This window comes from Pogoniulus pusillus, chromosome 3 (assembly GCF_015220805.1).
Source record: "Pogoniulus pusillus isolate bPogPus1 chromosome 3, bPogPus1.pri, whole genome shotgun sequence".
Taxonomy (NCBI): domain Eukaryota; kingdom Metazoa; phylum Chordata; class Aves; order Piciformes; family Lybiidae; genus Pogoniulus; species Pogoniulus pusillus.
The window spans coordinates 6,204,086-6,219,132 of NC_087266.1; the positions used below are offsets into that span (position 1 = coordinate 6,204,086).

General features: G+C 42.9%; 1 protein-coding gene across 24 annotated transcripts in view; it reads left to right on the forward strand.

Moving 5' to 3' along the window:
* Positions 1–15,047, forward strand: part of DLG2 (discs large MAGUK scaffold protein 2) — a 1,415,634-nt gene that overhangs the window by 1,061,357 nt on the left and 339,230 nt on the right. For 21 of the 24 annotated variants that reach the window (XM_064169211.1, XM_064169239.1, XM_064169248.1 and 18 more), the window contains one exon: positions 12,627–12,782. The exons of the other annotated variants lie outside the window; for them this stretch is intronic. In XM_064169211.1, coding sequence (XP_064025281.1) covers positions 12,627–12,782 — 156 coding nt within the window. The remainder of the gene's footprint in view (positions 1–12,626; positions 12,783–15,047) is intronic. 24 annotated transcript variants of the gene reach the window in all.

Below are 15,047 nucleotides of genomic sequence, written 5' to 3' on the forward strand. Positions count from 1 at the left end.
TCCCAATTTTCCTTCTTATCACACTAAGGGGTGGGAGGCTTGTATGGGCTGCTGTGTGGGGGTTAGTTTCTGAGTGAGCCTAGGCCATGGCAAGATACACTAAGGGGTGGGAGGATTGCGTGGGCTGCTGTGTGGGGGGTTGGCTTCTGAGTAAGCCTGGACCATGGCAAGACACACTAAGGGGTGGGAGGATTGCATGGGCTGCTGTGTGGGGGGTTGGCTTCTGAGTGAGCCTGGACCCTGGCAAGACACAGTAAGATTTGGGAGGGTTGTGTGGGCTGCTGTGTGGGGGCTGGCTTCTGAGTGAGCCTGGACCATGGCAATAGGTTTTGAGATGTTTAGGATTTGGTTAGATAAAATAGTTGATATGATGCTGTTATAACACTGACAATAACTCTACTTCAAGCATGAGACTGGATGAAATGGCCTGCAGAGATGCTTCCCAATCAGTTTCTATGATAAGTAGGAAGAAAAAAACCAAAAGTTATTATTTTGGTCTCTTTTTTTTTTCCCCTTTTTTTTTTTAAATATTCACTAGTGCTACATCTGAGAGAAAAGTTACAATTTGTTCTTTAGTGGATGTCTGCCTTTCTGTTTCCAGAAAAACTGAAATTATAGGCTAAAATTCTTGTAGCTATAGAATCATAGAATCAGTCATGGTTAGAAGGGATCACAAGGATTATCTAGTTCCAACACCCCTGCCATGGGCAGGGACACCCTACCCTAGATCAGACTGGCCACAGCCTCATCCAGCCTGACCTTAAACACCTCCAGGGATGGGGCCTTAACCACCTCCCTGGGCAACCCATTCCAGCCTCTCACCACTCTCATGATCAAGAAATTCCTCCTCACCTCCAGGCTAAATCTTCCCACCTCCAGCTTTGCTCCATTCCCCCTAGTCCTGGCACTCCCTGATAGCCTAAAAAGTCCCTCCCCGGCTTTTTTGTAGGCCCCCTTCAGATACTGCAAGGCCACAAGAAGGTCACCTGGGAGCCTCTTCTCCAGACTCAACAGCCCCAAATCTTTCAGTCTGCCATCATAGCAGAACTGCTTCAGCCCTCTGAGCATCCTTGTGGCTCTTCTCTGGGCACACTCCAGCATCTCCACATCTCTTGTAATAGGGGCTCCAGAACTGGATGCAGTACTCCAGGTTGGGTCTCTCCAGAGCAGAGTAGAGGGGGAGAATCACCTCTCTCAACCTGCTGGCCACACTTATCCTGATGCAGCCCAGGCTCTGGTTGGCTTTCTGGTCTGCAAGTGCACACTGCTGGTTCATTTTAAGCTTCTCATCCACCAGCACCCCCAAGTCCCTCTCCTCAGGGCTGCTCTGCAGCCACTCACTGCCCAGCCTGGATTTGTGCTTGGGTTTGCCTCAACCCAGATGAACCTCATGAAGTGTTCATTACTTGTCTTTAATAAACAACATCATCAAATGATCCATAAGGAATAAAGAACTCCCATCCTGAGTATTTAATTCCTTTTTTAATTTCAGCAAATGATAACATCAAACTCTTGTGCTTCAGGTGATAAAAAATTCACTTTAACATTCAACTCTGGATAGATTATAAAAGATTCATGGTTGAAAAAGCTGAGTTCTCTGTTTTGCTATGGAAAGCATGCTTGATTATTTATTTTTTACATGGACCTTTGCAAAATGCTATTTTCTGGACAAGGAATAGGTCCTGAGGATTAGAAGAGACAAAAAAATATAGAATCATAGAATCAGCCAGGTTGGAAGAGACCTCCAAGATCATCCAGTCCAACGTAGCACCCAGCCCTAGCTAATCAAGTACACTATGGCACTAAATGCCTCATCCAGTCTTTTCTTGAACACCTCCAGGGACAGTGACTCCACCACCTCCCTGGGCAGCCCATTCCAGTGCCAATCACTCTCTCTGCCAACAACTTCCTCCTAACATCCAGCCTGTACTTTCCCTGGAACAACTTGAGACTGTGTCCCCTTGTTCTGTTGCTGGTTGCCTGGGAGAAGAGACCAACCCCCACCTGGCTACAATGTCCCTTCAGGTAGTTGTAGACAGCAATGAGCTCTGCCCTGAGCCTCCTCTTCTGCAGGCTGCACACCCCCAGCTCCCTCAGCCTCTCCTCACAGGGCTGTGTTCCAGGCCCCTCACCAGCTTTGTCACCCTTCTCTGGACACATTCCAGCACCTCAACATCTCTAGAACTGAGGAGCCCAGAACTGGACACAGCACACAAGGTGTGGCCTGACCAGTGCTGAGTACAGGGGAAGAATAACTTCCCTTGTCCTACTGGCCACACTGTTCCTGATGCAGGCCAGGATGCCATTGGCTCTCTTGCCCACCTGGGCACAGAACCATTAAGTTGAAGTCTCAGGGGATGTTTTTCAAAGTACTGAAGTGGCATTCCTCAACTGTTTCTGTTTGCCTGTATAGACTTGCCAGTTGAATTGAGGATATTGTACAGAAAAAAAACTTTACATTTGTAGTGATGCACACATTTGACTTTTGAGTACTAAACCATTGCAACTAGTAGCATGCTGTATCTGTCACAAAGCTATCAGTAACAGTTTTTCGGAGGATGGTTTGATGAAGCCAAACAATAGGGAAAAGAAGATGTGGCAGTTCTTTAGTGATGAGTTCTGAAAGCTGTTTCTTTGGTATCATTAATGTATTGCAGGATTAACCAGGTTGGTAAAAACCTCTACTATCATCGAGTCCAACTTGTCTCCTAACAGAACCATGGCACTAAGTGCCTCATCCAGTATCCTTTTAAACACCTCCAGGGATAGTGATTCCACCACCTTTTCAGACAGCCCGTTTCAATGGCTAATCACTCTTTCTGTGAAGAACTTCTTCCTAACATCCAACCTAAACCTTTCCTGATTCAGACTGTGTCCTTTTGTTCTGTCACTGGGTGCCTGGAAGAAGAGACCAACCCTTACCTGTCTACAACCCCCTTTCAGGTAGTTGTGCAGTGCAATAAGGTCTCCCTTGAGCCTCCTCATCTCCAGGCTGAACAGCCCCAGCTCCCTCAGCCTCTCCTCATAAGCAATAGATTGGATTAGATGAATGACAGGGAACTAAGATTTCCTATTGACGTAATATTTTGTGTACTTTAAAAGTGTATATTGGCTGAAAGAAATAAATTGCATTTCCTATTAGTTTTTGTGTCAGAGCAGACATAGAACTCACATTTCTGAGATGAAGACCTTCAAGTACTGTAGGTTGCACTTTCAAATAACAAATGTTACACCATGTTTTTGACTTATTACTCTGAGTGATGAGTAAAAGAAGCATAGAAGTACACTGATGCAGTTATATGAACATGACAGGTGATTGTGGGCTCTTAACTACCACCATGCATACCCCAAAATCAACATGTCAACTATGCTCTAAAGAAATTAAGCTATGTGTAGTGATATCAGGTGACTGATAATGCCTTTTATTTGTTCTTTCTATTCAATTACTTGTAACTTTGGCAGATTAATTGTTCAGGTTAACATTTTCACCTTTAGATTTTGTCTGGGGCGTCTCAAGTTGTGCCAGGGAAAGTATAGGCTGGATGGTAGGAGGAAGTTGTTGGCAGAGAGAGTGATTGGCATTGGAATGGGCTGCCCAGGGAGGTGGTGGTGTCACCATCCCTGGAGGTGTTGAAGAAAAGCCTGGCTGAGGCACTTGGTGCCATGGTCTAGTTGACTGAATAGGGCTGAGTGCTAGGTTGGACTGGATCATCTTGGAGGTCTCTTCCAACCTGGTTGATTCTATGATCTATGATTTTGTCTAGAGATAGCAAAGGTTGAATGTTTGTTTTGCTTTGAAATTTAGTGGAAATTACAGAATCATAGAATGGTTTAGGTTGGAAGGAACCTCAAGGATCATCCAGTTCCAACCTTCTACCATAGGCAGGGACACCTCCCACTAGAACAGGTTGGGAGAGTCTATTATTATGTCTGTTATTATTTTTAAGCAAATTTAATTAACCACTGTTACTATCAAATTAATTTTCTTTTAGTTTTAACCATTGCAGCTTGGTCATTTAAGAGAGGGAGGGAAACTTGCCTAACTTCATATTCTATGGTAAAAATGGTGGTGATATTTTAAATGCTGTAATATTCCATACATAGCCTTAGGGTGTTGAGGTATGGGAGATGATGAAACTGAATCTGTGTAGTATTTCTTCTGCATTTGTGATAATCTATCTAAATGGCAGGCAATATGTCTGTGGAAAAACTGCAATTCATTTATCCTCCACAATGTTTGGTTGGTTTTTGGCTTTGGTTTTTGTTTGGTTTGGGGCTTTTTTTGGCAGTAGAACTCTTTTAGATTCCATGCTCACAATTGTCGTATATCAAAGCTTCTCACAATGTTGTAATACTTCCCAGGCTATATAAAGAAAGCCAGAAAGATTGAGTAAATTATATGACCAAAGCTAGTTTGCCTCTCTGCTTATTTCTTCTAGCCCTTTCTGACAGATAAATATAATCAGAAGTGATTTGGTTCTGTGCTTTGAATGTTCAGCCCTGTCAGATTTTAAACTGAAGAGGCTGGAGGAATAGGGGAGGAATTATCACAGTATTATTATTAGGATTGGAAGAGACCTCACAGATCATCAAGTCCAACCCTTTACCACAGAGCTCAAGGCTAGACCATGGCACCAAGGTGAGAATGGGTGAGGAAATAAGACAGAATTTGTCACTGGTTGTATAAGAATGGAAATCACAAGAAGAAAAGATTGGTGTTTATTGGGCAAGAAAACCTGGATTTGGAAGAGGCGTTTAGGACAAGGAAGGATGTGAGGAGTGGGTGGAGAAGCATGAAGAAGAAACAGAAATACAGCTCAGAGAAGAGTAGGAATGAATTTCAGCACTGCTGAACCAGCATCTCCCTCAGACAGTGAGAAATGAGGTTTGGGTTGGGATAAACCTTAGTTGTGTAAGGAGACTGAGGCAAAAAATACAGGTAAAGGGCAGTTAGGAAACGTTGCTGAGAAGATGCTGGCAAGATCAGGCTAAAGTCATCTCTCTATAGTAGAAAGGAGAAGAGCCCAGAACTTCTGGAGTTTGCCTGGGTAGAAGATTAATGCCTGCTGCTGCTACACATTACTCCCACTAGCTCACAAGATAGTTCTCATGCTCTGGCTCTTAAGCTGGCACCCCCGATGATAATTAGATTGAATTCAATATCTTGTCACATAACAATCTTTGATCAATCTAAAGAATTATTTCATTGAAAAAAAAATCTCTAAGGAACACTCTCTGAGTTACACATAAAATGTTCATTTAAAAAGAAAAATGAAATAGGTATAACTTTAAACTAGACCCTTGGTAAAATACAATGGCACAGTATTTAGTTACCCTATCATCTAAATAATGGCATAGTATTTAGTTACCCTATCATCTAAAAATGTCTACTTGTAGAACACCTATCAACATTATTCCTTTTTTCAGTAAAAGGTCACAGTTATATTGCTTAGCTCTAAGCTACTATTCCCTCCCTTCAATGAAGCATGAAATTGCTAAATTGCAAAGCAGCCATTTGAAATTTCATGTGTTTAATGCCCAAATGTTATCTTAAACTAATTGTTAAACTTTGCAAGTGCATAATAATTGTCTGCCTATCACAAGATTTCATTTTCCTACTCCAAATTTGTTTTAAATTATAAGTCTTTGACTTGGAGAAATAATTTTATGTTGAAGTAAAAATTTCTCACTGCAGGGAGATTGGACAAGATGACCTTTGAGGTTCTTTTCTAACTTGGTGCAATCTGTGAATCTGTGCAAGTCACAGGATAACCTATTCTATGCCAAGTAACACACATATTAAAACAGGCCTATCAGAGATCTCCAAGTAATAGGATTTCATAGAATCAACCAGGTTGGAAGAGACCTCCAAGCTCATCCAGTCCAACCTAGCACCCAGCCCTGGCCAGTCAACTAAACCATGGCACTAAGTGCCTCGTCGAGTCTTTTCTTGAAGACCTCCAGGGACGGTGCCTCCACCACCTCCCTGGGCAGCCCATTCCAAAGCCAAATTTGACTATTTCTAGTACAGTCAGTTACTTAACACTTAGAAACAAAATAAAATCAGGTTTTGTGATCTACCTTGGTGCTTGCAGAAAGATGTTTTTTGAAATGAGATAGCAGATTTGGCAGTGACAATAGACATAGAAATGGTAAGGAAGATTTCATACCGTGCGGAGGACATGGACTCTTAAAGCAGCTATTAACACTTAAGAAAGATACCTTGTGGTGACTGTGGTTATTTCCATGATATTTTCAACTCAGTACTCAAAAGTTAACAAAAATGTGATTAAGAATGGAAATAGAATCTGATAGGAAATTAAAAGAGTACAAAATATAATAGAATCATAGAATCAGTCAGGGTTGGGAGAGGCCACAAGGATCATCTAGTTCTAACCCTCCTGCCATGGGCAGGGACACCCTACCTGAGATCAGGCTGGCATTAAACACCTCCAGAGATAGGGCCTCAGTCACCTCCCTGGGCAACCCATTCCAGCCTCTCACCACTCTCATGCTGAAAACTTCCTCCTCACCTCCAGGCTAAATCTCCCCACCTCCAGCTTTCCTGCATTCCCCCTAGTTCTGGCACTCCCTGATAGCCTAAAAAGTCCCTCCCCAGCTTTTTTGTAGGCCCCCTTCAGATACTGCAAGGCCACAAGAAGGTCATCTCGTGGCTTCCTCTTCTGCAGACTGAACAGCCCCAACTCTTTCAGTCTGCCATCATAGCAGATCTGCTGCAGCCCTCTGAGCATCCTCGTGGCCCTTCACTGGACACGCTCCAGCATCTCCACATCCCTCTTGTAATGGGGGCTCCAGAACTGGATGCAGTACTCCAGGTGGGGTCTCACCAGAGCGGAGTAGAGGGGGAGAATCACCTCCCTCGCCCTGCTGGCCACACTTCTCCTGATGCAGCCCAGGCTCTGGTTGGCCTTTCAGACTGCAAGTGCACACTGCTGGCTCATTTTGAGCTTCTCATCCACCAGCACCCCCAAGTCCCTCTCCTCAGAGCTGCTCTCCAGCCACTCACTGCCCAGCCTGGATTTGTGCTTGGGATTGCCTCGACCCAGATGCAACCCATTGCACTTTGTCTTGTTGAACCTCAAGAGGTTGGCTTGTGCCTATCTCTCCAGCCTATCCAGGTCCCTCTGGGTGGCATCCCTTGGCATGCTCAAGACAAGCTATGCTACTCCTTACGTTCTCTGTTACCTTTCTTCTATTATTGTGCTCCTGATTCTCTTAATACTAACCAAATTACTGCTGCCTATCTAAATCTAACAGGTGCCATTCTCATTTATCACACAGCTTGTTTTTTTAGCTCAGTGGTAAAGACAGAGAAGTATATTTTTTACTAAAAGATTATTTCAAAGGCAGAAAGAGAGAACTGCTAAATGAGGAGTTAAAGCATCAGTCAGCTGTTTGGGTTTTGTTAGTTTCTTTTGCTTTGCTTTTTAAGTAGCTCAATATTAGATAATTACTCAATATTGCAATTATCTAAGAACTATACAGTAATATCAACAGGTTTGGTATTTTTAGGGGGGTTAATTAATGTAATTGGCAAAATAAATTCCATAACATAGTTTTTTGTGTTTTCTTAAGTTAAAAAATCACATTTTAAGTCAGACAAAACCTCTTAAGCTGTACTTGCTGTATCTGGAAGTGATGTAATTGCAATTAATCAGTTCTTAAAATATATCTAACTGTTACACTTTTGTTACAGCATCTCGAATGACCTAGCACATGTGTTTTAAATTCATTTCAGGAATTAATACATCATAAAACAAGGCCTCAGTGTTTATAATTCAGTCTGACTCTTAATTATTTTGAAAGAAAAATTGAGGTGACTTTGACAGTAGCTTTCCAGAAGGACACACCAGAAACTATTTCTAAATAGCATTCTTCAGATCCCATGCTTTGAGAGAAGACAACCTGCCTCTGTCTTAGCACTGGAGAAAAAGCCATGCAAGACTGGATTTGCTAGGTGGGCTGATCCCATTGGATAGAAGTCATTCTTCTTCCAGTGGAGGAGTGTAAAGAAAAAATAATGCATTAGGGTAGTAATTTAATAAGGCTGAGTGGTCTTTATAATGATCTCTTTTTCTTTTCATTTGGGATTGTCATTTTCCAGAGTAGGTAGATGCTGTTGTAAATAAGTACTAGTTTGACATACAAAAAGTGGAGAGTTAGGACCATATTTGAAGATCAAGTATCTCAATTTGATTTTAAGGATTATATGACCAGATCAGTGACCTGCCCAGTATATTTTTAATCATTCTTCTCCTGTCCTTTTTTTAGTCACAACTGGCAATTATTTTTACACTTTCATAGAATCAGGGCTGAAAGGGACCTCAAGGATCATCTGGTTTCAACCACCCTGCCATGGACAGGGACACCTCACAGAGGTGGGGCTCAGAGCCCCACCCAGCCTGGCCTTAACCACCTCCAGGGATGGGGCTTCCACCACCTCCCTGGGCAACTCGCCACCTTCATTGTGATGAACTTCTTCCTAACATCCAATCTGAATCTACCCACTTCTAGTTTTGCTCCATTCCCCCTAGTCCTATTGCAACCTGACATCCTAAAAAGTCTCTCACCAGTTTTCCTGTAGACCCCTTTAAGATACTGATAAGCCACAGTAAGGTCTCCTTGGAGCCTTCTCTATATTTACTGAATAGAATTGAGAGAGGAAATCGAGTTTATACTAATCTGAGTTGGGCCTTTGATGCTATGAACTGCTTCTTTTCCAAGTTCTTGCTTTTCTATGCAAATGAAATGTGAAGTTATTGCCTAGCTATGCATTTGGCAGCATTAGTATGTGCATCTAAGTTGCATAAAGGTATCTAAAAAACCCATTTGACCCCATGATGTTACGGAATCTAAACTTTAAAAGGATAAGAAGTTTAAATTCCTTTTCTTGACTTTAAGCTCTCCCTCTTCAGCTCAATCAGAGGCTATGTTGTTAACTGTTAGAGGATGTACATATCAGTGCAGTGACTTGTTCAGCTTTCTGTTATCTTACCATCCAGCAAGACTGAAAGGAGTGAAAACCACTAAATGCTCTCAAATTTCCTGGGCTTCTCAAGATATTTACTTCGGGCTCTGTGTTTATATTTGGAAGAATAATTTTGTCTCAGTATGGAGGTAGATTATAGAATCAACCAGGTTGGAACAGACCACCAAGATCATCCAGTCCAACCTGTCACCCAGCCCTATCCAGTCAACTAGACCATGGCACTAAGTGCCTCAGCCAGGCTTTTCTTGAACACCTCCAGGGATGGTGACTCCACCACCTCCCTGGGCAGCCCATTCCAATGCCAATCACTCTCTCTGCCAACAACTTCCTCCTACCATCCAGCCTATACTTCCCCCAGCACAACTTGAGACTGTGTCCCCTTGTTCTGTTGCTGGTTGCCTGGCACAAGAGGCCAACCCCCACCTGGCTACGGCCTCCCTTCAGGTAGTTGTAGACAGCAATGAGGTCTGCCCTGAGCCTTTTCTTCTCCAGGCTAAACAACCTCATCTCCCTCAGCCTCTCCTTATAGGGTTGTGTCTGTCAACTAACAGAACAAGCATAGAATCAATTAGGTTGGTAGAGACCTCCAAGATCATCTAGCCCAACCCAGCACCCAGCCCTGTCCAATCAACTAGACAACAATCCCTCATATCTCTCCATCTCTGTGGTATGATTTGTGTCTCAGCAGAAGGTTGGATGGTCACTCACTGCTGACTCAGTGTAGTTTGAGCAGTCATAAAATATCCAAGGTATAACAACGCTCCCATGTCACCTAGCACTCAGGGAAGAAATGTAACTTGAATAAAGGAAGCTAGCAACTTGCTTACAGAATGATAAGTGTCTTAAGCCATGGAGAAACCTGCAGTTTATATTCATCTTCCTGCACTGGAGTAATATGTCTTCAATTTTCATAGTAGGTGTTATTTATAATTCATTGCTGTAATTGCTCTATAATATACTACCTAAAAGCAAAAAGGTGATTTTTGAGGGAATAAAAGACACTCTCCATCTAAAGTAAAATAATAGAAATGGGCCTTAATTTGGATTTTTTTTTTAAGCAGCAACTGATTTAGTACATAAATTACTAAATCCTACTGAAGCAAGTGTGAAATATGCTGATAAAAAAAAACAGTTGGTACCTCGAGCATTTTTAAAGGGATTTTACTTCATGCTTGGCAGAATGCTTTATAACCAAATGAGTGACAGCTTTGTTATTTTGCTATTTGGTAATCTTAAATTGCCATTTTTTAAACTGCCAAGTTTTCCCTGGGAAAGGCAGGCACAGAGAGCTCTCAAATCATACATTAGGTTGCTATGAATAATGTTATTAGCATCAAGTGATTTTCAAGTAAAACAGCTACTCCTTTTCCCCCAAAGGACAAAACCAGAAGCTAACAACAAAGGAAAATATGTTCTCTGTATCTGCTAGTGCATCCATGACTGTAATAAATTCTGGTACCTGTGAAAGTCACAGCAAAAACCACACCCATGTGAAGCACAGTGCAGCCAGAAGAACAAAAAAAGTTTATTAACTGCTTGGCCTCTTGACATTGTCAGGCTTCTGAAATAAGATTATCATCTAGCTAATACTATATTCCTGTCATGAAAGAGAGTGGCATACTCTGGATCTTCTGGCAGAAGCAAGGATATGGCAGCAGTTGCATCTTGGCACCCTTTAGAACAGAAACTTCAGGAAATTATGAGTCAAGTTTCACTCTGCCAGTAGGCTCAGAGGTATCTGCTGGGGCTGGTGCAGTAGCTGGAGAAGTTACTTGATGAGAAATGTGTGATATGATGCATTGTTCTGAAAACTGCTGGTTGTCTCCTGTGGATCCCTGGCTGGTTGTTACTAAAGGCTACATCCCCTTCTCGCCTCTCCCCAGGTGGCTCCCTGGGAGGTTTGTGGTAAGTACTGCTTCTCCCAAGCGTTTGGCCTCCAGGCAGCAGGAGAGAAGGTTCAGTGGCTGGTCAGAGTCAGCCTTAGGGTCTTAACCTTAGCTTTGCAGACTGATGTCTGCAATCTGGAGCTGCAGTGCAAGTGCAAATCTGCTAGCCTTGTGTGTTGAAATTAATAATCTGTTATGAATTATGGAGATTAATTTTGGTGTGAATATTATTTTTTTAATTAATATTCAAAATTTTCAGGGAAATTCCCTTAGATTCTTTGGATTTTCAGTTGACAGGAAGTGGTTGCACCAAGGGTATTTATAAACAGGAATCAAACAGTTTAAACAATCAAAACTTGGAAAATAGGAACACGAGAACAGGGAAAATCCTAACTATGCTTAGGGAGTCTTAGCAATAACTCCAGCAGATGTACTCGTGATGCTTTGGTCCCTAAGTTTCCTGTGCAAAGATGCTTCCAAAACTCAGGATAATGATCTCAGGGTAAAATAGAAAATATTCCAGGCAGGGGGAAGGAGAGAAGAACTGAGCTGCTGCTGAGCTGCTAGTGCAAGCTGCAAACACGTGGCCGTCCTGATTCCCAGTTCCCGAGCCACAGATGGGGTGCTGCTCCTGGTGGAGGGTCAATGCAGAAAAGGCAGTCATCCTCCATTAAATGCATTGTTTTGAAGCTGAAACTGGCTAATAGGCACTAGCATCATTGTTCTGGCCAATCAGTTCAAAGCTTTGTGCCTTGTCTGACCATGCAGGCGTGTTGAGGGGCAGCACAAGACTTGGTGGTGCGAAGCCCCTAGCCCTCAAGGCTTTGCTGGTGCCAAACCTTCCAGTGGCTAATCTACTCAACTCCTGGGCCCACAACAGGAAGGGGAGAGCAAAGATTAAACTGGCCTGGCAGGATTTATGCCCTACCAGGACATTAGTATTTCCAGATTAGGATACCTTGTCTACAGAGTTAACTTAGAAATGTGGGCTGCAAAGTAAGATTTTGAAGGCTGAATCTGAAAAGAGAGCAAAGAACTCCTGAAATTAACAGCCTGATAATAAGATTAATTGCTTACACAGGTTGCTACCATCAATGTTATAATAGGGTATGGCTCACTTTGACCACAGTTCTGCTTGCAAAGCCCTACCTCATGGAGGCAGGAGTATGTTGTATTAACACATATTTCATCTTGATCTTAAATTAATGGGTGAAAAAATACCTTATTGCTTATTTCCTTCTCTGAAATGCTCAAAATTAAGGTCACAGAAAACTCTGCAGAATAATGTTGTTGGATTAAAACCAAAGAGGGAAGCCAGGTTTGTATCTACCTTATTTCTTATTTCCTTCTCTGAAATGCTCAAAATTAAGGTCACAGAAAACTCTGCAGAATAGTGTTGTTGGATTAAAACCAAAGAGGGAAGCCAGGTTTGTGTGGAAATTCATCACTGATCTTCAGACTTAAGATGTTCCCTTTCAGTGCAGCACTTCCTATAAGCCAGTTTCATGGCCCAGTTTTATAGCCTACATCCTTCTGTGCAGTTGCTTGTAAGCAGTACTATTGTGTTATGAAATCCTAATGTTTCCTTTAACAGCACACTTGTCAGAAAAGCACTGGTGAAAAGGTCTTGACAGATTTGCTGTGCATGCTTTTAAAATGACTGCTGTGTTTTCTCTGTATTTGGAGCCACTAATATGCACCTGATCTCTTACTCTTGTCTCTATCACCAGGCCTCCTGAACCTGTTTACAGCACTGTGAACAAACTGTGTGATAAACCACCTTCTCCTAGGCACTATTCCCCTGTCGAGTGTGACAAAAGCTTCCTTCTTACAGCTCCCTATCCCCACTACCACGTAGGCCTGCTCCCTGACTCTGAGATCACCAGGTACTGCATGCGCTTCTTCCTCACCTCCTTCATTAGAGTGCATGAACATCACTGGATTTATCTCATAGTTTGCATCTTCACCATAGATTGACTTTTTCTACAGCTTGTGCTTGTTTTTAACCATGCTTTCACATCTGCACCACTGGCAGATATATGCTACTTTGGTATATCATTTTGGTCATCCAAAATCCAGTGATGAACGCAGGCAATGTTTTGATCCATTGGAATGGTGCTCTAAAATAGGTTAGCTAATATGTATCACATATTAAAACTGAACTCAGTGTTTGTTTTCCTGTGAGTACAGAAAGTGACTAAGGCTTCACCTAAAGTTGTAGCAATTTGCTTTGATTCAGCAATTTTCTTTCTGTCGTGCCCGCTGTGTTCACAAGCATCTTGGTTTATAGGGTGGCTGCCTAAGCCGTTGGGAAGAAATTGAGCAAAAAATTATCACCTCCCTCACCAAGTTGTGGTTGAAGATATATCTAAAAGTCAGCATTCCCTAGGCTAGCTGTGCTCTGAGAGAATGGGTAATAAAACCCAAAATGATGAACCTCTGCAGCAGCTCTGCTATGAGGACAGGCTATGAGAATTGGGGCTTTTCAGTCTGGAGAAGAGAAGGGTTCGAGAAGATCTTGTAGTAGCTTTCCAGTATCTGAAGGGGCGTACAGGAAGTCTGGGGACAGACTATTTACAAGGTCTTGTAATGACAGGATGAGGGGTAATGGGTTTAAATTGGAAGAGGGGAGATTTAGACTAGATGTTAGGGGGGAATTCTTTCCAGTGAGGGTGGTGAGACACTGGCACAGGCTGCCCAGGGAGGTTTTGTCTGCTTCCTCCCTGGAGGTGTTTAAGGCCAGGTTGGATGAGGACCTGTTGAGCAACCTGTTCTAGTGGGAGGTGTCCCTGCCTGGAGCAGGGGGTTGGAGCTGGATGATCCTTGAGGTCCCTTCCAACCTAGACCATTCTATGAGTCTATGATCTCCATAACTGAACTAATGGAAGACATTTCTATAAAATACTCTCAACAATTGCTTCCTGAAAGCTACTTTATGGAAGAAAAACATAACTATCCAAAACTGTATGCTGGCATGTCCCAAATAGTTTTCTACAGTCTGCTAGGATAGCAGTGAAGCACTTGCAAAGTGTCCAGAGAAGGGCAATGAGGCTGGTGAGAGGCCTTGAGCACAAGCCCTATGAGGAGAGGCTGAGGGAGCTGGGATTGGTTAGCCTGGAGAAGAGGAGGCTCAGGGGAGACCTTATTGCTGTCTACAACTACCTGAGGGGTGGTTGTGGCCAGGAGGAGGTTGCTCTCTTCTCTCAGGTGGCCAGCACCAGAACGAGAGGACACAGCCTCAGGCTGTGCCAGGGGAGATTTAGGCTGGAGGTGAGGAGAAAGTTCTTCACTGAGAGAGTCATTGGACACTGGAATGGGCTGCCCGGGGAGGTGGTGGAGTCGCCGTCCCTGGAGCTGTTCAAGGCAGGACTGGACGTGGCACTTGGTGCCATGGTCTAGCCTTGAGCTCTGTGGTAAAGGGTTGGACTTGATGATCTGTGAGGTCTCTTCCAACCCTGATGATACTGTGAGTTTGGTAGAAGTTGTCAGGAAGATGTTGAGTGTTTCTTTTGTTAGGGGGAAAAAAATTGTCATCTTCAATATTCCAGAAGAAAATTTTATTTGGAGCTTTGATTATAGGCATTTTTCAAATAAAACAGTTAATGTGGGATGAGATGAGCCTGAGTGTGTAAGTGGAAAGTAAAATGGCAAATTGATGTAAGATACAATAACAGGAAAGTTACCCCAGGGATTGGGAAAACAGCTGTGAAAAGCACTGTGGTGCTGTGAAATAGAAAGCTAAATTTAAAAAGCAATGAGACAACTACGAGTGAGGAATGCAGCAGATGTGGTAAGACCATGAAGAAGCTGTCAGTTTATTAGAATGAAAATTGTGTAGCTTATAGAATCTGTAAAAGAGGTGGTTGATCACTGGACAAAATGGTTAGTCAGGTTCTACAGAGAGACTTGGATAGATTGGATCGTTGGCCAGTGTCAATGGCATGGGCTTCAACAAGGCCAAACACCAGGTCCTGCACTTGGGCCACAACAACTCCAAGCAACGCTACAGGCTTAGGGCAGTGTGGCTGGAAATCTGCCTGGCAGAAAGGAACCTGGAGGTTGTAATAGACAGACAATTCAATAGGAAAAAGCAGTGTGCCCAGATGGCAAAGAAAGCTAATAGCATCCTGGTTTGTACTAGAAATACTGTG